The sequence below is a fragment of the Rutilus rutilus genome, assembly GCF_951802725.1.
Source record: "Rutilus rutilus genome assembly, chromosome: 12".
In the NCBI taxonomy this organism is placed as follows: Eukaryota; Metazoa; Chordata; class Actinopteri; order Cypriniformes; family Leuciscidae; genus Rutilus; species Rutilus rutilus.
The window spans coordinates 37,099,619-37,113,301 of NC_140217.1; the positions used below are offsets into that span (position 1 = coordinate 37,099,619).

Genomic DNA, 13,683 nt, shown 5'->3' on the forward strand with positions numbered 1-13,683 from the left:
TGTTTTTATATTATTTGTTTGGATGGACACACACACACACACACACACACACACACACACACACACACATATATATATAGTGAAGTTTCTTCTAAATGAATGTTATTGAAGCATCAGAGTGTATTTAGAAATGTGATGTCACTCTATCATCAATAACTTATTAGCACTTCACCACTGAAAAACTGATTCATTATTAGGGTTGAATTATACATGAACCATATTAGGCGAATGTCATAATGAAAATGTTGGATATCTCACTATTTTTTTATATATTTTTGCCAATATCTACATTTCTTTATTTCTTCAGAACTGAATAGGAAAATCTGGATTGTTTGCTTTTGCCAATGAATATATATGACGTGTAAGAGTGAATAAATGGATGGTATATTGAAATAGCGCTGATGTTCATGCATCAAAACCGCATGACAGTGACAGAATGATGTGTACATTACAGAGATACTGCTGTGCACTATATTTGCCTTTGTCAACAGTGGGGCGAAGAAACGTGTGTACATGCATGTTTGTTTGTTTTCACATGGATCAGTATAATGGCTGACTGTTTACTTGAAACACTGTGTACTTGGTAATGTTAAAACCTTGGCATCTACTGGTTGATAATGTAAAAAGCAAAGTAGAGACACATAATTAAACTGCTGAACTCAACATATGTTATGGACATATTTTTATATTAAATTATTTCATGCTGTGCTGTATGTTTCCATTAGTGTTTGTACATCTTATTAGGTAATACTAGACATGACTCTGTTTTTAAATTTAGCATTTTGTCCCCCTCACCTTTCATTACATGTTTCCAATCTGCTGTCCAAGAGGTTATAAAGTAAATATACGCAGGGGCTATTACAGGCAAATCGATAAATCATTCAAATTATGCAGAGGCCTCTCTAGGGGCGACGTGACAGACTCACACTGTGTCACAACACAAACACAGACCGTGATCTCACATGCAAGTGCATCTCATGTCTGTCAAGAAGAACATGCTTGATCAAAAGAAAGAATTAAGAAAATATATTGTACATAAAGAAAATAAAGTTATTAATATATATTAATAAATATTTTTCAGGACAATTATTATTTTTATGCATTGTGAAAATATTCCATAGTCATTACTGTAATGCAAAAGAGATTGTTTAAACCATGTTTTATTTAAATGTGTAGTAGTAGGTCAGGTCTATTACTTGTATTTGTTTTGTTTCATTATATTTGTGTGTGTGTGTCACATAATTGCAAATATTTTATTGTTATATTATAAAATGTTTTACTCTTCTACACTTTTAAAGGGTTCTTAACTGTGTGCAATGAACATTTTTCCTTTTCTGCTTTCATTTCACAGCTCAGGATAGTCACTGGTGGGACTGTTTTTGTTCATATGGTGCCATCAACCAATCAGCATTGTCCATGAAAAGATGCCAGCATGCAGATCGTGGGTTTTGAAGGGTGTATGCAGCAGCCGAGGTACTGAAACTGACATTTTAATTGACATTTTAATTTATTTTCAGAGAGGAGAAACAGTTATTTTATGCCTAGAAAATATACTTTATGCAAAAACTTGTCCAACGCGTTCAAAGTATGATGTAACAAACCTCCGTCCTCAAGGGGGCGATAGAGGTACCTTCAGATGTCTGTGCAGTTAATGGATGTGTTGTTGCAGATCATTTCAGGAAATTTAAAATAACAATGTTCAAAATGCAGCATGAAATTAGAGGCTTTTGTATTACTTGTAGCTCTTTCCAGTAGATTGCTTTTGATCATTGAACATTGAACATACAGAAGAGAATTTGTTTAGTTTTGCACATGAAGAAATGGTTGTGAAAGGCGAAATCTCAAAAATCGCATGCGTGATAATCTGTCAAATCTCATCAGACGTGTTCAACAAAGCACAATCAGTGACTTTAGTGTGCATGCGGTCGGGGGTCGCGACACGCTCCCGAAGCAGACCTGATTGCATCTATTGATATGAGTAAGAACGGGAGAAAGAAAAGCAGGAAAGCGGTTGACAAAAAAGGGAATCAAGATTCAAAAAGAGAGGGGGGGAAGATGGGGAGGTGAGAAGGAAAAGTGGAGAGACAGGGTTTATTTTCGAGCATGTGCATCTTGAGCAGGTGCTACTGCGTGCTGAGAGTGTCTGAGGACAGTTTGAGTATCTGATCTGAGTCATACTCAGATATGACTCACAAAACACACCAGCCCTTATTAACATAGAGAGAGAGAGAGAGAGAGAGAGAGAGAGAGGAGGGACGTCTGGGTGTCTTTTAACACCTTTTGCAGTACCTGGTGACAGTCCCTTATGTAAGCTTTGTATTTCTGGTTTGTTAATTCAGACTCATTGGATGGCTAAATTTGGCCCTTGTGGTAAAATGGCACCTACTTCAAGAGCGCTCTGAGAATGCTGAAGCTCTTTCAAGTAAATAACTGCAGTTCCAAGCGCTAAGCCTTACAAAATGTTCCATGGTACAGTAATCGTATCAGATGATAATGTCAACTTTGGACTGTGACATATTTCATACAGTTGCATTTTAATGTTACACTGTCATCAGTTGACTTAACTTAAAAAAAAAAAAAAAAAGTGAGGAAACCCGTTGCCATAAAAATATTTCATACCAAAGTATTAGCCTACCATTTTACAAATCCAAAACACCATGCCCTTACAAAAAATACCATGGTATCAAATGCACGGATGTTTTTTGTTTTTGTTTTATTTGCCATTGTACCATAGTACAACCATGATAATTTCTGGACAATCTTGGGGTTATAAAAATGAGTGTTTAATATTTTGTTTAATATATTATCGTGGATTTATATTTATATATATATATATATATATATATATATATATAATTTTTTTTAAACGTTGTACTATGTCCCTAGCCTGGCAAGCCAGACCTACATCAAGATGTTAGGTCTAGCAACTCACCATAGACACGCTCAATCCGAGGGGCGGGATAAACGGCTGTCTTTCAAATTCCCTCTGCACGCAATAGGACAGCGCTTCAACCAACCAGAGCGTTTTCCCACCAGCGGAGCTAACGTTAGTTGATAGATTCAACCAGAGCCCGTCTACGGAGAGCCTGCCCACTCCCTATTAAGTCCTATTGTACCGAATTTTGGTTGTAGTTCCACCAGAGTTCCACTGGGGGCGATCGCCCATGAGTGCAGAATGAATGGGAGTCTATGGGGCTAGACGGCTAAATTTGTCTCTTTCACCCGATTGCCGTTGAGAAATCTCAGATTTGATTGTAGGTTTTGCAAGTTCAACATGGGTTATAGGTCGAAAGTTGAATGAACGAGTACTTAAGTCCTTTTGATTTCTTACAGGTTGAGTTGTTGTTGCCCATAACACACTAGCATTCTGCTAATGAACGCTGATTGGTCAGTGAAGGACTGATTACGACCAGAGATACCGCTGGATGGCATCGTGGCATCCGAAGCGGGACCAGAAACAATTAAACAAAACAAAAACTCGTCTAGCACGTGTATTTACCTGCGTCAGCTGTGTTGTCGATGCCTCGAGTTAAAAGAATGTGCAGAGCGCGAAAGCACCAAAGTGACTGAAGGATTGCCGTAAAGCAGTATCTCTGGTCGTACGATGTGTATGAAGTCATTGACACTTTAAAAGACTTTTTAAAGCAAATAAGTGACTCTAAAAAATCTAACACCCAGCAATGTGTAATTTCTTTGCATCTCCTTTCGAATACAATTCAAATTACTAGACAAAAAATTATATCCTGAAAAAAGTGGATTTTGATGTGTATAGCGCCATAGACCTCCATTCATTCTGCACTCGTCCTGTGAGCGCCCTCATATGGAATCAGAGTGGAACTGCAACCAGTTCAGAAGCCGGAAGTTTTACTGAGTGAAACTTCTCGCCTTATTAGACATTCTCTGATTCAACTTTTGAATCTGGCCGGCAAAACTACGAACACATCTTCCTTTTTTAAGAATGACTTAAGTGCCGTTCTTTGCTCTTTTCTCAAAGAAAAACTTAACTCCAAGTCGTCCAGAGTTGCAGCCAAAGCCGATTCGAAAGACTGTTCGCCAGCAGCAGCCGCCATTCTTTGTTTTCAAGTAGCAGGGAACCGTCGCAACTCTGTCGTCATTATGTTAAGCCCGCCCCGTCTACTCTATACACGATGTGATTGGCCTGACCCAATTTAGGTTTTTACAGCTCCGAAAGTCAGCGGAGAGTCGCTAGACTACCCTGGCTGCAAAATAAATTTTGCTTCCGCTAGGGTGCGTCTAGATTTCTAGGCTAGGCCTACTAAGTTCATTAATTCATGGTAATTCTATGGCAGTGGTTCTCAAACCTGTCCTGGCGTACCCCCAACACTGCACGTTTTCTTTGTCGCCCTAATCAAACACACCTGATTCAATTCATCAGCTCATTATAACATGGGTGAATGAGCTGATGAGTTGAATCAGGTGTGTTTTATTAGGGAGACAAAGAAAACGTGCAGTGTTGGGGGTACGCCAGGACAGGTTTGAGAACCACTGTTCTATGGTACTCTGTGGTACTTTTTGTTAGTTAAACTAGAATTAATCTGACTTGTGAATTGATATATTCAGTTCATCTATGTCATACAAAAAAAAAAAAAGTCGAATTAGCGTAAAAGAAAGTAATGCAGCTATATTAGTGACAGCACGACAAGCTTGTCATACCAAAGCTGCTTACAAAGCACAGTAAAAATATGGTGGTGAATATATAGTTCAAGGGTACATTTTGTAGGTCAGGTTGTCTGTTAATAGAACAAAGACAGAAATACAAAGTGACTTCAACTAGCTTATGTCATTCTAATATTATTGCTACCCGGTCCGGTAACTCACTATTAATAGAGTCCATTCATCATGTTTAGCAAAAAAAACAAAAAAGTTCTGCAGTCTTAACTTTATCCTGAGGGATTGCTCATGATGAGACCATGTCTAAAAACATGTGGTAATACCATAGTACTTTTTTTGTTAGCATTGGCTAACCACAATAAATAACCGGTCCTGGGCTAATAATAAACTTGGCTTTCCTATACATTCAAAGCATTATTTAGTATGAAAAAGTACAAAATCCACCATGTTTTTGCTGGTTAGCATAAGCAGAGACAATTAGCGATACAGCTGTGTGCTAACTCTGAGCTAAAATGCAGGGTTGGCTTGTTTACGCGGAGTGTGAGGACACTAATTGTCTCATCCAAGCTGGTTTCTAATGATACCCAAGCTGTCAAACCACGACTGCTGCGTGCGCTAAAGCTAGTTGCGCTGACATGTAGTGCTGCCAATGAAAAGACTGACTACTGTGCAGGGCTAACGTCATTGTGTAGCACGGTGTTGATTAGCCCATTTCTCATGGTCTGTTAATGAGACGACTGTGTTAAAGAAGAAATAATTTTATGTGCAGTTCAATCTTTGTGCTAATGCCCAAGTGAGATTAGACATGCATTCAGGTTATAGAGTTGAATGTCGGCTCGTTGTATTTATTATAAAGCACATTTATCGTAATGTGTTTTTCGATGCTAATAGCTTTATCATTTAAGTCACTGTGAATTGTTTACGTCTAGGACAACAGAGTCTTAATAGAGTTCTCAGTTATGTATCATTTCAGTATGTAAATTCAGAGGTACAAATGAGATGTTGTGGTGGAAGGCAAGATTTTCTTTAAATAACGAATACATTTCCGAAATTTCAGGATGATTGCGGATCATTTGGTCTTGGAAGAACCCAATAAGAAGTTCATATTGAGATTTACATATTTTGGATTTGATGTTGAAACAGTAAGACTCCATTTGCTCTTCTTATAACCTTATTGTCGAGATTAACAGTTGCAATATTAAAGCTATTACTGAGATATCAATATACCTCCTTTGTTATTTTCTTCCCAAGGAAAGCCATTTATGTCCCCGAATGAGATAAATGTGAATTGTCTGAGGTTGTGAATGTCTTGATTTTACAGATACTTTATGAGATGCTACATTGAGGAGTCAGTGAAGCTTTTAATAAGCATTAATGTGAGTATGTTGAGCTGCATTGTGAGCCAGTAAGTGCATCCAGCTGGTGGTGTTAGCGGTGATATAAGTGACGGTTTCTTTCCACGGTACACTCCTCCTCAGTATGTGAGTCACCAAAAGCCAGAGGAAGCAGGAAGAGACGAGAACAACACCCAAAATGACAGTCGTTTTATTTTTGTCCCCAAAGACTCAGGAATCTTGTGTGGGAGCTAAAAACAGGCAAAGACATTTATGAGGAGGAAATTTATCGCACATAGATTTCTTATAATCCATGAGCAATTAAGGTTTAGAATCCCTTTGAGTTATGGGACCATGCATTCTATTATTACCATGCATGAGCTGTGCACAGTTATAATGACCAAGGCTGAATTCAGTCAATTTTGGTTTGTAAATATCTCTTGAATATCGATATTAGAGAATTATTTATACTTTGTTGTTATTAAGCCTATTTATTTTACTATCCTAACTACAGTATGCATGATTAAACGGCTTGTTGCATTTTATTACTGTAGCACAACACATTCTTCCCCCTGCTGAAAAAAAAGATTCATTGAAATTAATCAATTTTTTTTATCGTAAGTGGCTGCATTCAATTGATTTTATCTACATTTAAACAAATGCATTAAGTTGAACTAAATCAATTTTAGTTCAACTTAATGCATTTGTTTAAATGTGGATAAAATCAATTGAATGCAACCACTTACGATAAAAACATTGATTCATTTCAATGAATCATTTTTTTCAGTGTGACTGTGTGCAGTTCAGCAGCTTTCACGTTAACAGGCAGTGCAAACTGAGTCTTAAACTGGTTCTCAACTGGTTTTGCTTCAGTTTTTCACTTTAAAAATGAAAAAATGATCTTACCAAAGTACATACAAATGTCATTGAAATCCATTAATGAACTATGCAAAATAAGAAAACTGTGCTTTGTGAATGTCTCTCGAATATCGATTTTAGAGACATTATTTATCCTTAATGTTAACATTTATGTTTAAACGTTAATAAATCTGTTTAATTTACAATGCTGTTTATTTTACAAATAGTGACAAAGTACCAACATTATCATGCAAAAGTAGGGCGAATTAAGGTTGATGGGACACTTTTTGCCATTGAGGTGACTGGGGGAAAGTGTCCTATTCAAGCTGAATTCACCCCTAAACAAAAATGTCTTTACACTCAGACATTGAAATGTATTATTACCATGAACTATGTAAAATTATTATCACGACCAAGGTGGCATAATATAATTGTCTCTGGATTATCGATTTTAGAATATTTATATTTTAACTTTGCAGCACACCAGTTGAGAACTACCAGTTTACACATTATTTCAACTGACTGTGAGGTTCAGCAGCTTTTACATTAGCATGTTGTATAAAACAGTGTAAACTGGGTCTGGGTCAGGGTCTGGGTCAAACTTTTGCTTTTGTCTTTTTTAAAAACTCAACAAATTCAGTGGTTTTCTCTTCTGGTTTTGCGTCACATGTGCCTCACAGTATGCAAAATGATTAACATGACATGACCCAGACTGAACAAGAACATTTTTTATTTTGTTTTTCTAAATATATCTCAAATACAAATTTTTACAAACATTGTTTACCCTTGCTGCAGATGAACCTATGTGTATTTAATGTAGTCTGGGTCTTTTTTTTTTTTTTTTAATCTGGCATAGAAAAGTTAATTTGATGATCAAGCAGTCTGTATATAACTTTTACCACGTAACAGTTGAATTTGCTGCAAAATATGCAGTTTGATTAAATGCATTATATATATAGGAAGTGTTTCTCCACCCGTTTAAAAAATTGGTCTATTTTACCATCCTAACGATGTATGATTATATGGCCAGTTGCGTGTTATTATTTCAAATTAGCTCTCCGTGACCTTATCAGAACAGATCTGCTGCCCATTTTTTTGGGTTGGAGCACACCAGTTATGAACCACTGCGTTACACATTGTTTCTGCAGTTCAGCAGTAATTTAGTTGTTTAATGGTTAACCTTATGAAAGTGTCTAACAGATTAATACTCCTAATCACCATTTTATCAGAGAAGCAGCATAAATGAAACAGAGGATGTGCAAATCCTAAATTTTCCCTCAGCACGACTCCTGCTTTAAATAGCTTGGCTTGCGGTTTAAGAACAGGCCTGTGTATCAATCAACAGAAGCGCGCACATGCACAATTCAACACCCGGTCTGCAAAAATAGATCATCACACTGAGTGCTGGCACGTTGTACAAAAATATGCCATGGCAGTGGAGAAGAGCAAGCATTTGTAGCCGTTTCATAAGGATCTGTAGATGTCTTTGAGCAGTTTTAGTGTTTGATGAGGTCATGGGTGCATCTAAAACAAGAGACACAGTCAGGTGGGATGTCAGTGATTTTTGCATGGTTGCACAGTTGGACAGAAGTGTTTTTGGTCGGTCATAACGTGGCCACCTGTTATTCCATTGGGGAAATTCCATTAGCATGTTTAGGGTCAGGGTGATCACCGTGTGCATGTCACACCACCCACCTCAGAGGACACTTCCTCTTCCCATTCATATAAAAGACTGGTGACCACCAGTAGAGCCCAAACGGATTATATACCCTGAGATCTGAACCTCGACAGCTTACCAAACCAGTAAAACACAAGAAGAAGAACCATGAGTACGGCTGCCGTTCAACAAAACCAGCCTTTAAGCAGAGCCGTCAGAAAGATCAAGGTGGCTTCAGCCGTGAACAGCCTTGCCAAAAGCTGGCAAAGCTGGGCGAATAAACACACCGACCAACAAGACACGATCCCAAGCGGCTGGATGCCTGACACTATCATCGAGGATGAGAAAGAGAAGCAGAAGGAGAAGAGTGAGATGAAACTCTTGGTCACTCCTCGTGTGGTATCGGTGAACAGCGACGACTGTGCGGATGACCAGATCAAGACTGTAACCGTGACTAAAGCCATCACACCAAAATGCAACGAATACGGAAAAGACCAAGTGAGCATCATCAAGGACAAGATCAACACCAATCAGCTAACCTCAGAGGACACCAAAAACTTCCTTGGCAACGAATCTCCCACCAGGAGACGTTACTGTGGTTGGAAAGCTGGAACCTTTGCGAAGGCGCTCGGACAGAAAGAGGAAAAGACAATGGGATCCCGAAGTAGCAGTTTAGATGCAGAGGACAGTGGTCTTGGGGAGGAAGCGTCTCTGAGCGACACCAGTGATCAGAATGAGAATGAACCAAAGAAACATGTCACCAGACACAAGGTAGGTTTATCTGTATGAATCAAGCTATGATTATGGGGTGTGTTTTGGCAGTTAGAGGCAAATAACCACTAACCCCGCCCACAGTTTTAGCTTTAGTACAAATAACATTCTGATTCACGTAGTGAAATGTTTGATATTTTTATAATAAGATACAGCTGATGATAATTAATTGCAGAAACAAACAGGGACATAATTAGAAACCGAGGAAACCGAAACTAAAGCAGGGAAACAGGAACTAAAGGAAACAGAACAAAATATCAAAATAAGAGTCCATAATCGTAACACTACCGTATTTTCCAGAAAATAAGTCGCAGCTGACTATATGTTGCACTGGTTCAATATTGCTTTTTTGAGAGAAGAAACATTGTTGTATTGTTATTACTACATTCTAAAAAAAAAAAATTCTTTTTATTTTTATTTATTTTTTACTTCATTGGAATGGTATAAAACTTGGTAAAGGTTTTTGGCACTTGCTGTGTGAACACACAAAAACATGATTCAAAAATAGGTTAAATTGTCCTGAAAAATGACCGCATTGGAAATTAATGGGAGAAGAATTTCATCTATTGGAAACGTTTGGCCAAACCAAGTCTTACTGAAAGCTCATTTTTTGAGATATTGGCCTCAAATTTGAAGCACAGCTTGTTTAGATTTATGACTTTGATTTTATCACAGATTTAGAGTAAAACGTGTTTTGGAAAATATATATTTCACATAAAAATGTTAAATGGTATTTTTAATAAATGTAAAATTTTAACTTTTTTTCACTTCAGCAATAATCTGCCAAGTGTCGTCTTTATAAAGAGACCAAACATAAGTGCTCCAAAGCATTAAAGATTTTCAGGTCCATGCTCAAAAAGTGAATAAATGGATTATAACTAATGCATAAATATAATTTAGTATCATAAAATCCCCTAAAAATACAAAATATTAAATAACAAATATTATCGAACTAAAATATAGTACAATCAGGGAAAAGGATAAGCGAACCAAACTGAACAACTAGTTGTAATATTATGCTACTCTCTTTTGGACTGCAAACATTACTTTGGTTATCACTTAAAAGTTTGATTTCAGAAAGACTAAAACAATCATTTGATTCAGTCAATCAATGATTCAGATTAATCTAAATGCAGTTGACACAAATTTGCAGTTTATACATGACCAAAAATGTTTTGATGTTTTTGAATGAATCTTTAAATTGTCAAATAAGAGTTTATTGTTTGAAAAGATGTGAATCCCTGCAGAAGTGAACAGACTATTCATTCAAGGCTTTAATCAAAACAATTCAAGTTAACTCAGCATTGTTTAAAACAATATATTTAGCCTGTAAATAATAGTCACAGTCTATATATACTGTAATTTCAGCACAATGTTCCATCATAAACTCAGATATGTTTCGCTGCAATGGAATATATGTAAATAAAAACAGTGATGGATCATTTACATCTGACCTTCAAAAAGCAGCATGCTCACCCTCAACTTGACGAGTGAGATCCATCACAGCTGTGTCACCGTGGTATTTGATTCACCATCTTGCGTTTCACAAGACGCATTTGCACTGGTTCAAACGGTGCACTTGTGAAATAAGTGGCCCTTGGAGATATCATGGCAAATATTTAGCAGTAATGCTCAGGCATGTCACACGGTAGTGTTATATGACTGTCTGGTGACAAGCCAGGTGTCTACACCTCAAACAAGACCTGAATAATATATTATTGTCAACAGATGCGTTATACAGTCAACAAGAAATCAGTACTAGGGGTGGACGATCTTCCCAAAATTTCATATCACGATCTTATGACAAACAATCACGATCTGAACCGCCTACTAACTAGACTATCCAGACTGGAACAAGCCTATGGAATATTTAAAACACAGTATTGCATTAAAAAAATCAGTTGTCAAAATAGTCATTAAACCAAGAGTTAAACTTTAAAATACTGCATAGTCTTCACTGTATGACTTAATTCATACATTGATTCATATTAAAACTACTAAAGTTATTCTGTCAAGAGCAGTATGATTTTGTCTTTGTCTATGGATCTAAAATAATGACACACATCCGAAGACATAACTGACTGTCTTTATGTAAATATTGGGCAAGACGGACATATTTTGGCATACGTTTGTGTATATTATCGTTTAGGCACTCGCCTGAAACCCCAAGGATACTTTAAAACTAAAGTTTGTCCTTGGAATTCTGCTTGAAATAATCCCTGCGTTCGCTCACAAAACATTTTCGTTCCCATGAGAAACTTTGTGAAATTAAAAGTTTTGCGAGCGAACACAACATTTCTCGGGGGAACGCAAAACATTTGTGAGAGAACGCAAAAGCATTGACTCATATTTATGTCCATAACCATTTCCCTTTAGGGGCTCCTTAAAAATCTAATGCAAATTAGTAAAGATTATTAAAGATTTGAATCTTTTTCTTTTTTTTCAGTATTGACTTTTTTTTAATCCAAACTGATCCATTTTATTTTGCAGCACCTCTCTTTTTTGCATGTAATTCTTTAAAACATCCCATTGACTATGTGGTTCTCAATAACAGTGTCATTTCTGGTCCTTTCAGATTAAAATAGCCACGATGAATGACCTGAAGAGCAGGTGGCAGCAGTTCGCTAAAGAACACATTGAGGGTCAGAAGCTCAACCCTTTCAGTGAGGAGTTTGACTTTGAGCATGCCATGGCTATTCGACTCCACAAGGGCGACACGGGATACGGCCGGCCCAAAGAGGGATCCAAGACGGCCCAGCGTGCCGATCGAGCCCAGAAACACATCCATCGTGAGATGGATGAGATGTGCTTTATCATTCGCGACATGGGCCAAAGAGATGAGGAGGGATTTCTCTGCATGTCATTCGGCCGCCTGTTTGACCGATACGTCAAAATCTCTGATAAAGTTGTGGGAATTTTGTTGCGCTGTCGCAAACACAAGATGGTGGACTTTGAGGGCGAGATGCTCTGGAAAGGCCAGGATGATGATGTTATAATCAAGTTACTGGTTTAATGTTCTGGAAAGTAACTTATTATTTATTTTCCAGTAGCGTGACAGTGTCTCAATTCTTTTCAAAATACTGTAGCTTTTCCCCTAAAAACAAGTAATGGTGTAGCATCTCAAAATGTACATTGCTGTTTTTTACGCATTGCAAAAGCTGTGCAAATTCAAAGATTGTCTTTGTTTGCACCAGATAAAAACTACTTTCAAAAGGATAGCTTGAGTGTAGTTGAACTACTTTAAGAAGCTATCTAGTTTCAAATTAGCCTCTCTTACACTATTTATAATTTTATTTAGCAGGATGAAATAGCAGAACCTTGAGAACGTTCCAGAAATCTGAGATGAACGTGCTCTTTTGGTGCATGAGGCGTCAGGGTTTAGTTTTAGTGGTGGGACGGTGACACAGTTTACACGAGAGAATGGACGGTTCATCCAACATCAGGCATCCTCTGAGTGCTCAGCACACCAGCCTTGATGTCCAGACATGTTTTGGTAATAATCTCATGTTGATCCCTGTGAGAGCAGAGATTGGGTTTCTTTTATGTTTTTGCACAATTATTAATTCCCATCTGAATATTTTGTTAATTTGCGTCTATTATCTCCTGTTGGTTTATTGTGCACTGTTTGTCACTCATATTAATAACCTCTTTCAAAATGAAAGCATGATTGTCTTCTTACAGAAGGATTTGTTATAAATATTTGATTATGCAGTATAGAAAATAATTTATTTGATGTGGAATTATTCTTCTGCCAGATAAGGATGAAATAAAACCACAGAAAAACATTGACCTTATGAGAGGATGTCTAATTTTTCATTATTTGTAGGTTTGAATTTGCTTAAATATTTGTACATAGTTTTGTGTTTACTTCATGCTTCAAATTAGTTGTGTGTGTATATACAGTATATATATAATATATTAATATGCTATATTAATAAATAAATAATATATTAATAAACAAGATATGTGGATAAAATATAAAAATGTGGGAAAAAAATCTTTTAGGTTTAGGGTTGAGATTTGAGTTAGTCTTGTAATTTCAGTTAGCTAAATCTAATGAGGACATGCAATAGATTGTGTGTGTGTGTGTGTGTGTGTGTGTGTGTGTGTGTGTGTGTGTGTGTGTGTGTGTGTGTGTGTGTGTGTGTGTGTGTGTGTGTGTGTGTGTGTGAGAGTCTGTGTGTGTGTGTGTGTGTGTGTGTGTGTGTGTGTGTGTGAGTCTGTGTGAGTCTGTGTGAGTCTATGTGTGTGTGTGTGTGTGTGTGTGTGTGTGTGTGTGTGTGTGTGTGTGTGTGTGTGTGTGTGTTTCAGATATTCCCCAAGTTATGGGGACAAAATGCCCCACAATGATGGCAATAATTGAAAATCTTGTCCGTGTGGGGACGTGTGTGTGGGATGTGTATAAATAAACCCTTTGTAATTACATCAAAC

General features: G+C 37.2%; 1 protein-coding gene across 1 annotated transcript; it reads left to right on the forward strand.

The window, feature by feature from the left end:
- Window positions 1-7,679: 7,679 nt before the first annotated feature.
- Window positions 7,680-13,047, forward strand: abraa (actin binding Rho activating protein a). The gene is made up of 2 exons (XM_084426551.1): window positions 7,680-9,252; window positions 11,828-13,047. The coding sequence occupies exons 1-2, from the start codon at window positions 8,650-8,652 to the stop codon at window positions 12,263-12,265; spliced, it is 1,041 nt and encodes a 346-aa protein (XP_084282677.1). The 5' UTR covers window positions 7,680-8,649; the 3' UTR covers window positions 12,266-13,047.
- Window positions 13,048-13,683: the final 636 nt, after the last annotated feature.